At 38.3% G+C, this 15,314-nt stretch overlaps 1 protein-coding gene across 7 annotated transcripts in view; it reads left to right on the top strand.

Annotated features, from left to right (window-relative positions):
• Window positions 1-15,314, top strand: part of FAM126A (family with sequence similarity 126 member A) — an 80,683-nt gene that overhangs the window by 31,022 nt on the left and 34,347 nt on the right. Inside the window, exons 11-13 of one of the 7 annotated variants that reach the window (XM_044450743.1) lie at window positions 5,400-5,648; window positions 12,092-12,191; window positions 14,275-14,509. In XM_044450743.1, the coding sequence (XP_044306678.1) occupies window positions 5,400-5,648; window positions 12,092-12,191; window positions 14,275-14,341 (416 nt within the window). In that variant the 3' untranslated portion in view covers window positions 14,342-14,509. Of the gene's footprint in view, window positions 1-4,118; window positions 4,415-5,399; window positions 9,777-12,091; window positions 12,192-14,274; window positions 14,510-15,314 lie in introns of those variants that run through there. The other 6 variants (XM_044450747.1, XM_044450745.1, XM_044450744.1 and 3 more) reach the window with 6 other exon arrangements.

The raw sequence follows: 15,314 nt of genomic DNA, 5'->3' as shown, positions 1-15,314 counted from the left end.
CTTTGTTCCTATTTATAAAGTTAATTTGCATAGAAAAAGTACAGATCTAGTGAGTTTAGTTTCTTATACCTGCAGTGAATTTGATTAATATCAACTACTTAGCAATCTATGAAGGAGATATTAGGGCAAAATGGAATAGAAACCTATGTTTTTAGAAATGGATATTATTCCCTTTAAGCAGTAAGGTTATGACAAAAAATGAGGAAAGCAAGGTGTAGAGCCTTGAGTTTGTGTCCTGGGTTAGAAGACAGGGATTGACATCACAGTGATTTTAATAGTAATCAGAAGCATTATTATTCACCATTTAAGAAACCACAGGTACCCTATTATTTATTTAAAATATTTATATGCCATCCTATTCGCAAAAAGCCTCAGGACGGCTCACAGCATAAAATAAAATATAAATAAAATTCCTGACCCACACCGGCTGCAGTTAAAAACATAGAAAAAACAATGTTAAAACTTACTAAAATATTGCTGGAATAAAAAGGTCTTAACCTGGTGCCGAAAAACAAATAACGACTAGTCGGTATCTGCATTAACAAATATGTTAAACAGAACCAGAAATCTTCACATTATCTGTTCAGTTAATGGCCTTCAGCAGTGTGTTTATAAACAGTAGTACACTGAGAAAACAAATCTATGGTAAACAGCAAATTCCACTTACAGTGTTATAACTCAGTAGTAAAGTAGGTAGGCAATAGTAAGTAGGTTTTTTCCAGCAATTTGGCACAATTTTTGACAAAATTTAAGTAAAATTTTTTTGCATTTAAGATAATTTCCTGTAATATAATAAAAATGCACACAGTATGCTGTGCTGTTTTCTGGGAAATCCTGGTAAGATCTATGATGGCAAGTTAGTAATCACGAAATGTATTGTCTGGCAAAATAGTTCTGTAGTTTTAAATGGCTCTGTTATATAATTTAATCATTAATTTAGCTGGTGCTTATTTATGACAGTTGGACTTTATGCATTGCAATCTTAACCATGTTTGTACTGATCTAAAGTCCTCTGAGTTTGGAGACACTTAGTATCTTAGTCCTCTTTACACAGAAAGAAGTGGCTAGGGGATGCTGGGGAAGCAGAATTTAATTATGTCTAACATGCATAACATTTTATCCTTAATCTCAAGGCAGAATCAACTCTGGCCTGACAGAAATTCAGATGTATGGGAAGAGCAATCTCATCTGTGCCCTTTCTATCAAATTCTGCCTTATTAAATGGGGAACTGCTGAAGCCTCCTAGTGTAGTGGAGAATACTGTAGGTTGCTACAAGCTCCAAAAGGACAATTTCTTTTTGCATTCTCTCCAGTTTTCCTTCTGCCCCTTTCTTCAGCTGACGCCCAAAACATCCTGGATGTCCCAAAAGGCACTAAGTATCCAAACATTTGTATTGGGTTATTTCTGGATTTGATTTTTACTCTGAATTTACAAACTAATATAGTTCTGCATAACTGGGGAGTGCAAGTGTACAGAAATGGTGGCCTTATTTTTGGTCGATTCCATTTTACTACCAAACAGAGCTTTGGATCAGATTTTGTATTAGTAGGGACAAGTGGAATCTGCAACTACAGGTTGCAGTGTATCCCAGAGCTCCAAAGGGACCAGTCTTCTGCAAAGTTTCCATCTGCATGAAAAAGGACACCTCGCCTCTCATTCTTTTCCACAACCCCTCCACTCTGCCTTACAGTGCTAAAGAGCTCTGGAATAGAAGTATTTTATAGCTCCATGGGATGGGGTGAGGTGGGGTATGGCAGAGGGAGGATTCCTTGTGATTGGGATAAAGTGTTCCTTTTCCTACACTCTAAAATATTACTGGGATAATGTTTTCAGCTTCATGATTTGCATTCCTCTAACTCTAAAGTTGCCTATTAATGATATTAATTCCAAGCTGTTAGGGGCTTGAGCTGATGTTCCTTGCTCCCCAGCCTTCCATTCCCTACCCCACCTCTCCATACTGACATCTCAAAATTCCATGGCTTGACTGTACTCAGACTGAACTGAGTAGACTTGCACAATTTGCCTCCTCCCCTTTAGACCTTCTTTCCCCATTTTCTCTAGGCTTAAATACCATTAACATTGTGGGGGTCCTGGAACATGATTGGAGTGTGTTGGAGTTTGGAATTTTTATTTTATTTGTTTTAACCTGCTTAAAAACTCTTTATTTCTGCATTCCATGGAATTTCATACTATGTAGAAATCACTTTATTATGTCTGAGTGGTCCTGTGTTGCTTCTTTGAGAGACTCTGAGCTACCCAGGTTTGCTATATAAAACATGACTTTCCTCCTTATTATGTATGCAATCAACCATTCTCAATCCTTTAATAATATTATTCCTATCTTGTTGGCTCTTGCAATGTGTACTCTTTTTATTCCTTAAAACATAAACCTTCTGCTCAGTTCTGAGATTTTATTTTAAGCAGATACATTCTATTTTTTATTCAATTTATTGTTCTAGCTGTTTGAATTTAAAGAATAAAAATATCCATCTGTTAATATATCTTCTGGTGTCCCTCCACTGAAGAGGCTTTTGTTGGCAAAACAGGAAGCGGCAGATTTTCAGTTTTTAACTTAATGCAGTCTGCTATGCCCTCCGCTCTTTCTCAAATTGTTCCTGAGGGACACCAATTGGATATGACCAGTAATCATTATTGCAGTCCTAATATTAAAGATTCCTGTTCATAACAAGAATCAAACTTTTCCAGTAAAGTAAAAAGTAGGTCAGGGTTCCTCTTTATTACTTCCAAGTTAGCTTTTAAAATGTATGCATTGGGTTTTTAAAAACCTATTAATTACTAAATGCTCTGATTAATGTTGTAGAGATTAATGAGTTATGTCACTAATTTATCATTCGATTTTCAGTGCTTGATTTATGAAACTACATTAATGACCCAGAGTTTCATTGCTGCCCATGTCTTTTTCTGACTTAACTTTCACAAATGTGATTTTGCCAGTGTTTGTGTAGTCTCTGTATGTATTTTCATAGTGGGCAGAACATCCCATTTTATTCAAAAGCTCATGATCTTCCAATGACCTTCAGTCTCTGTTTTGTCACAGATTTTAGTCTAACTCACTGTTGCAATTTGTTAATAAAGCTGGAACTTATAGTTGCTCCCCCTGCCCTTCTCAGCCACATGTGTACGTTGGCTTACTTTTACTTCTTCTTCTCTGTTTTTGCTAAACCTTTTAGCTACCTTGAGATTGTCAGTGACAGAGTGGATTACAGTCAGTTTTATATAGAAACTAAAATTCTAGTGCTTGGAGACATATAAATCATAGGAAAAAGTGCACAAGGAAGTCTTCCTTTGCATTGCAAAGGGCTTGTAGGATTCAGCCCCTGAAAGATCTTACTGATAATTTTAAATTCATCTTTATTGAAGTTTCAGTGGAGAATTATTTGTTTTTCTTATCAAAAATGGTTTGGCATATCTTGCATCCTCTGCGATCATTTTCATGCTATCTGAATGCCCATATGCCTGCAAAGGAAACAAGGCCCAAAATGTGAGCATCAGTTCATGTGGGAAAGGATTACAGCCTGTTTTAAAGCCAAAAGCAGGGAAGGGAATGGATGGCTGGATGTCGTTTGTGCTTTAGCCATCCCATAACTCATTTTTCTAATAAAGCCTTTAACATAGCAAATCTCAATATACAGGATAACTGTCAATTTTATATAGCATAACTTTAATGCAGAAATACTGCTGCTATTCTAAAAATGTTTCAGTTGATTTCCAGTCTTATTATGGTATAACCTCAAGCAAATTGTTTCTTATGCAATTATTGGTTTGGTTTTAAAATATCTATTTCAAATGAATCTATTTATACATTTAGCTGCTATAGAAAGAAATGTGTGATATTTGGATCTTTAAAAAAATATTGAGAGTTCATTTTTGAGTTTCTGGTGACAGCAGAGTTTCTTTATGTACATTTATGTAGAATTACTTTACCCCCTTACTACTAATATTGCTGAATAACTAAAGTCCAGTAAGCAGTCATCTGGCCTCATAACACTCAGCCTTCTGGTTTTGTCAGATTTGTCTCTTCTGTTTATCACCATGTTTTTTGTTTCAGCCATCTCTTCTTTTTCTTCTTTTTTGTCTTATCCATCTTTAATTCTAGAACAACCAGATAATGCTAATGGCACTACTGATTCGGGAAACTTTGTCATACCCGAGATTAGTGTCACAAATGTGTCTGGAGAGAGGACCGGGAATGGGGAAAGAGGCAGAGCACCAGCAGAGAGTGATGCTCAGCATATACAGGGTGTACAGGAAACGCCTACAGATCCTAGAGTTGACAGCAAAGGCTTGCCAGAGATCAGGAGGCAAAAATCTGTAAGAAAAATAATGGAGGATGGAATAAGCTTACCTGGCAGAGTGCAGTTTTAGCACAGCACTTTGTAACTACACTCAAAGGTATTGACTGAAAGGGTCACTGCTGCATGTTTGGAGAATTGCAGTATGCAATAAATATATTTGCATGTTGCCTTTAATAAAACACAACTGCATGCTTTGCACATAGAAATTATCTCTGTGCTGAATACATATTGATAGTATGCCACTAGCAAGTATATTTTAGCTTGGGAAACCACACTGAGAGAGTTCATATTAGGAAGCAATGTCAACCCTGTGATCCGTATTCTTACATTGGCAACACCAAGTCAATTAAGGTGCCTGTTTAAACAGAAAAAACATCCTACTGTTCCCAGCATGCCCCAGTCAGCTGGTTGGGGTATGCTGGGAGTTATAGAATATTTTTCTGTCAAACCTGCATAGGATTGTGCTATTGAGGATTTTTCTTACAAATGTGAATTAACCACATGAATTAATTTTTCTTTCCATTGTAACACTGGAAATCTTGTAACCATGAGCACATGTACTCCAATGTGTTCAGTTTCCAGACTTTTCACCAAGCATAACTCTGTACTGCAGAATGTGACCTTTCAGTCCAAAACAAAACAACACACTGTTGGGTTTGCTAAAATTGAGAACCTGCAGGTGATACTGCATTGGTATTACAGTGCCCTGATCATCTAGTTCAATGATTAATGTGCTATGCAGATAGTATGTAGATGCCTTTGCTCATACTTGGGTTCATACTTCCTTTAATATATCTAATCTTTGATTCTATTGCATGAATAACAGGAGTGCTTATAAATCACTACAAAAGAGATTTCAAGCATGCTTCTTGGTTTAAATAAAATCACTTTACGATTGTAATATAAACTATACTGTGTACATTCTGTCAATGTGACTTAATAGGTAAGTTTCCTCACTGCTCCTTAGTCTTTTGCTTTGTGCTTGAAAATGCCAAAATACAATGATATAGAATCTAGTTGGTTCCAAAACTTGACTGTATAAACAAATATATTAATATGTATTCTCACTTTTCTCCATGTAGGTAACGAACTAGGAATTCCAGAAGAAGAATTAATTGAAGTCTCTGAAGTTGATGAAGGTTTTTACTCTAGGGCTACTTCTACAACAAGTCACTCTGCTTTAGCAAACAGCAGCAATACCAGCAACAAGACTCCAGTAAGCAAGGGTCAGAGAAGGTCTGGAATAAGCAAACTTGGAGGAAAAGAAAAAGAAGCTGTTGGTGAATCCTACAAAGAACATCTGTCTCGTAAACAAAACCAGAGAGCAATGAGTGAGAATCTAGAGCTTTTGTCTTTAAAGAGACTGACCCTGACTAGCAGCCAATCCCTGCCTAAACCAGGCAGTCATAGTTTGGCTAGAACTAGCACTACTCTTTTCAGTAAATCATTTGAGCAGGTTAGTGGAGTCATAGTCCCAAATAATCACAATAGCACAGAGGCAAACCGGTTTTCAGTGTGCAGTTTGCAAGAAGAGAACTTGATTTTTGGAGCAGAAAGAATAGAAATTCCAGTTTCAAACAGGCAGTCTAATCAGCAGCGACCACCAACTATCAGCATTACACTCTCAACAGACTAACACACATCTGGTTTATTTATCAATCTAAATAAGGATTCAGGTGAAAGGTTACCCTTGTTTTAATGTAGGGACTAAGTTGCTAGTTTAGGGATTGCAATTTTTAGGTGAATAGTTCTGTAAATATTTTATAGTAATGGGGTTATTCTGTAGGACTCCTGACTTTGCAAATGAAATATGTAACAGTAGTACAATTAGGTTTGTATTGGAAAGCTACTCATGATGGAGCTGTACCAGGGGAAAAACTTTAATAGAAACTGTAGTGTGTTTGCCAGCTTTAACAATCTGTTTTGATTATAATGGGCTATAATCCAGAAGTTGTACTAAATCCAAACACAGCAAGAACCTTTCCCCCCACATTTTTTTTCAGGGCCCACCGAAGTCAAAGCTGCTTTTTACATTCATGAAAGCACTTCAAAGTTGCATTCAAGATGGAAACTTACATTTGGAAAAACAAAACCAATTTGTGTACAGACAACTGCTACATGAGTAAATAGATTTGCTCAGTTGAGGTCACTGTGTTGAGTTTCAAACTTTCATTACTACTACCAGTGTTCAAGTATAAGTAAATGTTCTTTATCTTATGAGCCAATAGCCACTTGGCAGCAGTCCTTTTTCAAAACATAAGGTGTATGTCCATCTGTTCTGCAAAAGAAGTAATGCAGCCTGGTTATTGTTTTTGACATACTAGCACTATATTACCATTTAGAATATATATAGTGGGAGAGCATGATTGTGTTGGCCCCACCTCCTGGTGTGTTTGACTTAGTTGTCATTTACCTTTTGTTCATGCAATGGATTTAAATGAATGGAGCTCAATGTTTGTGTGGTCCTACCTGCATACCTTCATTGCGGCATTGCACAAAGCAAGGGCATTTGGTTCTGTGTACATCAGTCTCCATGTAAGCCTGAAATGCACTGTGCAAACAGGGGCATACTGATGTGATCCTAATTCTCCCATTGTGTGTATGTTTCCAACATCAGCATAGGAATGCTAGTTCCACAATTACAATTTTATAGTGCAGCTGAGTTTAGTTAGGAGGAGCGACCTTTTCTACCTCAGAATCTGCAAGTCAGCAAAAAGTACAACATTGGCTTCCTATTGTGTTGTTATGTTTGAATTGAATCATGCATTACTGGCATTTTTATTAGCTAATATTTCAGGTAAACAATTAACATGGGAGTAGGTGTGCTGTTTCTGTCATTGCTTCTTTCTTGCATTAAGGTAATATTACAAGTTGCATCACATTAAAGTATTAAACTTAGTAAGTATATGGGAGGTGGTCTAGCACAGAACAGGTGTACATAATTACATATTTTGGAAGGGCATATTTATATTAGACTTTGTCTCCTAGATCATTATCAATTGAAAAACAAAACTTCTGAGTGGTGCAGTAAGATTTAAAATGATTTGTTATGGACTTCAACAAAGTCATTTCTGCAAGTTTGAAACAAATCCCACTGTATAAGCAGAAAACATCTCACACACCAGAGTAACTTTTTGGAAAATGTGGGATTAATGAGAGTGGGTGAGGATTCAGTGATAGGTCCCTGTGTGAGCAGGAGTGCCTTCTGCTTCTTCATGGAATTTTTGTGGATCTGCATGTTTATCTTCTTCCCACCCCCTTACTGGTTATGGTGTCACTTTTCAGCAAAAGCACCTTCCAGTACACACCCACATTATAAACTGCATTCTTCTAAAGGAATGTTTAAAGGAATTGCAAAAAGCTATATAGTTAGTGATCATGGATTTCACTGGCATTATGCTTAAAACCATAAGCAGCTGAAGCCCTTGTGAATAGAAGTCAAATGTTCCCATACAATGGTGTTAAAAATTCTGCCTTGAACTGAAAGAGATTCCTTTCTCTGAATTTCCAGAGTTCTCTAGTTGAAATTCTTAACCAAAATTAGCATTTTTTCCTCTAATAGTTTGAACTAGACATTTCTGGAAAATTGTTTTCTTTCTGGAAAATCTGGGATTTTTAAATGGAATTGAAATGTTAATTTAATATTTAATCTTTTGAAATCACTGTATTTTTCATAACAGTATTAATATGCTTTAACAAGCTAAAGCACATACAGTTTTCTATATATTTTAAATTTTACAGGTGTAATGAAATTCTACTTCATAAAGGTAGAAGAACTTTTATACAGGAATATACAGCCATTGTAAATGAAAGCTCTTTAAACTTCTTGCTGCAGTTCAATATTTAAGATGCCACAACATACAAAATGATGGTTTCTAAATGTTTACAGTGCTGTAACTTTTAGTATATGGGTAGTTTTGTTTTAATAAAACTATTTTTTTCTTTTTCGGCACATTTTGCCACATGCTGTAATCCATGTTAGAATAACATATAGTTCCACAAACTTAATTTACAACTAGGCTTGTTGCTTAAACTAACTTTCAAATAAGATGTATCCCACTTTTCATATTTATGTGCATCCTGAGGTGAAAGTGGGTTTTTTTAACATATACATTTGTATTTATGCATAATCCAAAATACCAGCTGGAGTGGAAAACCATAACCTAACCTATGCAGCCATCTTTCGATGTTGTATACACAGTAAAAATAGAAAATCTCAGTGCAGTTTGTTCAAGAAACTGTTCCTGATAAACATAGTTGGGGTAAACTATGAAAGGGTCATTAGTATAACATTTTGCCTATGGGATACTGATTTGGTGCACTATGTACAATTCTCAGCATGCCCCCAACTCTTTACCAAATCTCACCTTTTTAGGACATGAGCATTTAAATTGCATAATATATAAACAATATATGTTCTTTTCTTGAGCTTTGTCCCATCTTGATCAAAATGACTGGTGAGATATTTGAGCCTGGAAAAACTAACAGACCTTGGATATGGGTTGTAGCATATGTTTATTAAGTCTTTGATGTAAGTGGCAGCTTCCATTCCAGAAAAGTATTTTGCTCTTCTATGCCACATTTTAAAGCTTCACAAACTTGAATTTTAAGTGACATTGTACAGTACAAGCTCTGAAATGTAATAGTGAATTTTGAAACTAATTATGTTTGATTATCCCTCTGAGTATTTGCAACATTCTGGAAGTTTAAGGCAATTGATTAGTTGTCTTCAAAAATGACTTCAAAATTGTGATGTATTGTATAATTGAACATGTGAAAAAAAATTGGGATTCTTTCTGTGATCGGTAAATGTTTTCTTTTGTAATTTTAAACAACATTTTGGGGGTTTTCTTCAAAAGCAGGCACTTCATTTAGTAACTCATTACTGAGTTGTGAAATGTGGTCAAACTCGGTGGAAATAATTAGTTTAGAAGGTTAGTGAGTCATGTCCTGTAGCAAAATAGGATATACTTTGGATGTTTTTGTTAGGCTTCACTGTGGTGACAAATGGCCTTTTAAAATAAGGGAGAATAAGAAGCAAGAAGAAATTAACTTCAGTGAAAATGTTTGAAGACCACAACTTTGAAAGAACATATTTTAGCATTTTTTGAAAGAACAGCACATTGATTGAAACAGAAGATTTATGATTATTTCTTTTTGTGATGGACACACATTTTGCCTTTTCATGGATTTTAAATCATCTAGAATTTTTATGACTCAGTAACTGTAGCTTTTTACATAGCTGTGTTTCTACGTACTGAAAACTAAAACAATAACATGAGAATTACAGGCAAGATGAAATAGCAGTTGGATAACATGTTTTCCTTAACATGACACATTTTAAATGTATGCCACTTTCCCTTTTGTAGTGCAGGTTTGTGAATACATTTTGCTTTGGTAACAAAAAACTTGTATAGTTTTAAAAATAAATTGCTTCTCTAGAAGTCACATTCCTAAAATAAGGTGTCTACGTTGATTGTGAATGTGCTTATAGTCTCTAGAATAAGCTACCTGGATTCGTGGGCTTTGAGAGTATGTGCATTATAAATACTAAAGTGCGAATTAGTGTTCTGCTGTGTGTGTAATTTTGAAGTAATAGCGGACAGAGTATATCCTTTTCATCATTTGGTCTGGTTACACAACCAAATGATCAGGTTGCAATAAAGTAGGGAAACTTTCTTAAGTCTGATGGCTGATTTCCCTTATTGGGTAACCTCTGAGACATGCACACACTTGTGAAGATGTCCCCTGCAGTTAGACTTGCAGAAAGTCTCCCATTGTAGCAAATAGGAAATAAGAGCTCCATGGGGAGGGGTCACAAAAAGGGGGTAACCCTCCCCTTCCAGATGCAACCTTCCCATTTCCCTCAATGCTGCAATTAGGCTTGAGGAAAACTTGACAAAGCCTTTCCCTAAAGCACGTGAAGTACCAGCTCGAAGGAGACCGTGGAGGGGCATGGGCTTGCAACACATTTCCACAATTTCCAACTTGCATGCAGTAGTTAGGCTTGAGGAATGCCTTAGGTTGGTTCCAGTAGAAGCTTTATGCATTCCTAATTCCTATGAATGTGTAACATGGAAGACTCCATGGGCTGAAGGTTCTCCACCCTGTACTAAGGCCTCATCAGAAATGCCATACATTAAACTAGAATGGATGACATGTTGTTTTGCCTAAACATCAGTGCACTGCCAGACTGGTGCCTGCTGAAGTGGTTGGAGATTTGTGGGGTGGTGCGGGGGGGTGCAGTTTGTGGATGTGGGTGATGAGCTAGGATGAAAGTGTGTGTACGGGGAGTGATGAGTGAGAGGTTAAGAAATGTGTTTACTGACAGATGGTGTGGGGGAGACAAGAACTCCAAGAATGACCAGAGAAGTATATAACAGTGCTTCCCAATCCTGCCTTAGTTACTTCAGAAGGTTACCATGATCAGTGGTACCAAGAATTGCTGAAAGGTCCAGCAGAGCCGCAGAGGACACCCTTTCCCTGTTCTCATGCTGTAGATCATCCATCACGGTGACCAGAGCATGTAGTCATATCCAGACCTGAAGGCAAGACTGAAATAGATTTAGGTAATCATCTTAATCACAAAAGCTCTACCACTGAGATTCCAGCACATCTTGCCCGGGGATGGAATATTGCAGGCTGTCCAGAAAGTGTCCAGAACAATGGGAGTCAGAATAACATGTAACACCCTCCTGTTTGACAAGATGGAATCATACCTAGTACCTGCTAGACATAGCCATTTGCGTGTGTCATCTGTGAGAATTTCCTCCTGTCTTTGCTCCCAAATGAGCTTATTCTTGGATGGCCATGATAGATAGCTCAGCTTTGGTTTTCTTCTCCCAGTCTTATTCCTGATTAGAAATGTGTTGCTTAGTTCCCTGAGTAACAGTTACATCTGAACTATACAGATGTACATTATGAATTAGAATCTGTTAATTATGGATTATAATCATGTACTTCATGAACCTCCCATTTGCCTTGTTCACAAAATACTCTCTAGCTTCTGTTTATATCTTGTTTATATGAATTGAGCAGTTATCCTCAGTAAGATCGGAAATTCTTGACTCCCTGGATGTATGATTATGGCAGTAGTACCTTGTTTACCATTTAAAAGACTCTTTCCAAAAGTTTTTGATATATGAGTAGGTGCCACAAATGGTAAAGTTCATAAGGAGTTATGAGATTCTTGGACAAGTTAGGAGGGTACTTGGATCTTCCTGGGACACAGACCTGAACTCTGTAGTGCTGTACTGTGATCTGTTCTGTGGCTCAATAGACAGAAGCAAAACTACATCAAAGTGACTGCGTGTGTGTGTATGTGTGTATAGTGTATGTATACTATATATGTATGTATACTATATATATAGTGGTCTTGTAGCATATCTGCCAAACAGCCACTGCTTGGTCTGAACTAAGATAAGTTGCTTACCAAATGGTAGTCTCAAATAGTGTTGTTAAATGTATGTCCCAAACAAACGGATCACAAGCAATTTAAGATTCCTAAATTTGCAGTTGAGAGTGCTAAAGTAGCAAAACTGTTCATATCTGGTTGGCATTTAAAAGGCATTCTGAAAGCTTTGATACTTGAAACTATCATCCATGCCTTCTTACTTTAATCAGAGCTGGTACAATATAATTGAAATTGAACATATACAAAATGATAGTTTCTCATAAAGTGCAGTTTGTACATTAAGAAAGCGGTGGAGAGAATAACAAATTTAATTAGCAGTTTAGAATGTCTAGTAAACATTATTCATATCCTTTTATTCAGTGATTACCTTTGGCTGCAAAAAAATAAAGGAAAAAACACTACCAGAAGATATAATGAAAGATGTGGATGGAGGCGGGGGAAACCTTATATTAGAATCCAGGTATCTCGATAGATAATGTATCATGTGGAGATTGGGGAAGTTTGTTAAAAAAAATAAAAAGTAAAAACTGGCAAATATTCTTTTGGATCTGATGTCATGCAGCTTGGATTACACTAGATTCTGACTGAATTAATTGCACTTAAGTCCATCTGGGATCAATAGGAACCAAGTTATGACTAATTTGTCCCATTGAATACAGTGGGATGTAATTTCAATTAACTATGGCCTAGATCCAACCCAAAGTACCTAGTTTGGTCTGAAAGCTATTGAAAATTCTGTTGGCTTAGTATGTTCCAATTAGAAGCAGATTATGACCACACACTTACATAATGTAAAAAGCTACATATAAAAGAAACATCTTCACACCCTTTCAAAAAGTCAAGAAAATGGGAGCCACTCCATAGGTTAGGATTGACACAGGGTGCCTGCCCAACAAGTGCCCTCAAGAGCAGCCTCTTTTGCAGATCTTCACAACCAGACAGGTTCATAATGTCCCTTAGGCAGCAAAGTCCTAAGCCACTGAAGGCTCTAAAGATAAAACTAGCATCCTGAATTGAGTCTGGAAAGCAATGGCAATAGGGCATGTCTTTCAAAACAAGTGTAATATGGTTCAGTACTGTGCACTGGTTAGCTTCCTAGTTGCCACAGTTTGCATCAATTGATGTTTCTAGACACTCTTCAGGTGTCTACTTGCAACACACAGCAGCAGTGTTAAGTGTGACATAACTGGCTGGTGCACCACTCGTAATTGTGCAACCACTGTCCTTACTACCACTGCCAGCTGAAGATCCAGGGACAGAGTAGGACTAAGCAGCACCCCAAGCTTCAAGGAGAGCACATGGTGTTCTTGGAAATGTTGGATCCCTAATCTCTGAGAGGGGAACATTAAAATCATGGGCTGATAAGGCATGTTGTGTCTCTCTGTGTGGGCTAATAGTTGCTTCATCAGCAGGTTGGCTGGTACACAATTCGTAGGAGGGAAAGGATTTGTTCACCACCAGAGATCACAGAGATGCAATTTGTATAATTCCACTTCAAAAAATGGGCAACAGGAGGGGCACATGCAGGATTCTCAAGCAAATAGGCTTCCATGTGGAACTTTGTGCAGTAAGTGGCAGTGCAGAGAGGGAGTGTGTCGGCCCCCTCACTGCTGTGTTGGCCTGGAACTAGGGCCAGGCTCCCTCTGGCAGATTTGAACTCAGTGGGAGTACATTTTGTCCTTTCTCAGATAAATGCAGTAGAGCCTTCACACATCATGCCAACCTACCCAGGCAATAAGTCATGGTATGTTGCTTGTTCTGCCAACAACCCACAGTGTACCTGACAGATAATTGGGTTCACCATGGGTTGTTGCCCCCTCTCCCTGCGGCCTCAGTCTTCCTGTGCATATGCCAGGAGGCTCCATGGTAGGCCCAACTTGTTCTTACCTCTCTGCCGCAATCATAAGCTGCTGAGGTTTATTGTATCCTCCCCCCCGCCCCCCCAAATTGCAGTCTTTGTTTTGACAGCCACCTCTGTTTTATCTACAATGACAGCCAGTTTGTCATCTTGGAGGGTCTGCAGTTGCAAACCTCATTTAAAAGTCTTTTTGGATCACTAAATGTGCACAAATATTTGCATAAGTTAATTTAGTTTTCTTTCAGTTTATCATAAATCTGCACCTGTACAGTTACAGAGGTCCAAAGTTGGGCAGATTTGCCTGAGCGATGTCCAGAGAGATACCTGCTTGCAAAGTGCAGCAAGTACCAGACATGGATATTAACCTGGAGAGAATCTAAATAGCCACTCCCTCCCCACCACCCTTGATTGGTTCAAAGGTGAGCTGATGAAAGGTGAGCTGTCATGCCAAAACAAAAGCACAAGTGATTTGTGCTCATGAAAAAGGGGGTGGGTGAGATTTGCACCCCTGTTGCAGTAAGATCTCTATTTTGGACTTGGTGGTTCTAAGGATGGTCCCACATTCCCAATGGTTCCCAAGATTCTAGGTGCTCATGAAAATAGAAAAAATGAAATCCAGACTCTTTTAAAAGAAACTTGAGGTTGTTTGGTTTTTCTCACAAGATTTCCCATGGTTCCTCGGCAGGCCAATATGTAACATAGAAACAGAAACAGAGCGAGTCAGAAGGGGTCTCCCGGACCATCTAGTCTGACCCCCGGCTCCAACCAGCTACGCTCATGCCATGCTCAGACGCTTTGAAGGGGCTGACAGTTGCTTTCAAAACAGAGGTTGCAATCTCAAAAAGGACAAAGCTAAAGAGGAAGAAGATTGCAGCAAACCAGTGAAAGTCACCTCTAAGTGCTTCTTCAGTACCTGTGAGGTAAGAGTCCCCAGTGGTGGCCAGGAGAAGCCTGACAAGAATTACAGGGGTGGGGGTTTGCCACTCTTGGCAACAGGTTTTCTTGCCCCTTCCCTTCTCCCACAATAGGAATGGCCACTTAGGTTCAGACAATACGCCAACCCCTTGCTGGTGGAACAGTTCCTCAGTACAAATGGTCCGATGGCCACCCTGAGTTGTCATGCAGTGTGATCCCAGCCACTGGTTTCTTCAAGAATTTAGGAGGTTCTAAATTGGCTTTAATGTTGTGATGTGTCACATATTTTAGAATGTCATATTATAGGACAGAGGTGGCGAACCTATGGCATGCGTGCCACAGAGGGCATGCAGAGCCCTCTCTGTCGGCATGCGAGCCAATCGCCTAGCATCATCCCAGCAGCCAAGCAGCGTATAACAGCGCACACAGGGGCCATGCGCATGCTCAGAAAGGAGTAGCAGTGCCAGGCAATGATGTCACGTGCCACAACTCATTATTTCATTAGCTACGACTTGTCCAAGCTTTCGCATGGCTCGTCAGTGTGCTGCCAAGGATATATATATATTTGCTTGGATTGGCTGTGAAGTGTTTTTTCTAAACTAAAACCTCAGTTTTCAGGTTTCATTGTGTTTAGAAGGGCAGAAATGATGAGCTGTGCAGAAAAAGCTATTCAGGGAAGGCTTTTTCGAAATCACCCTCTTTTCAATAGAAATTTAGCCCTATATTAGGATTAGGGGTGTGCACCAGGGCAGGGTTAGGGTTAGAAAAACAAGGTGTCCTGGCATGATTTGTATGGTTGGAATGTGCTTA

This window comes from Varanus komodoensis, unplaced genomic scaffold (genome assembly GCF_004798865.1).
Source record: "Varanus komodoensis strain SLA01 unplaced genomic scaffold, ASM479886v1 scaffold68, whole genome shotgun sequence".
Lineage (NCBI taxonomy): Eukaryota > Metazoa > Chordata > Lepidosauria > Squamata > Varanidae > Varanus > Varanus komodoensis.
The sequence above is the reverse complement of the archived record's forward strand: the minus strand, read 5'-3'. Positions and strand labels throughout refer to the sequence as shown.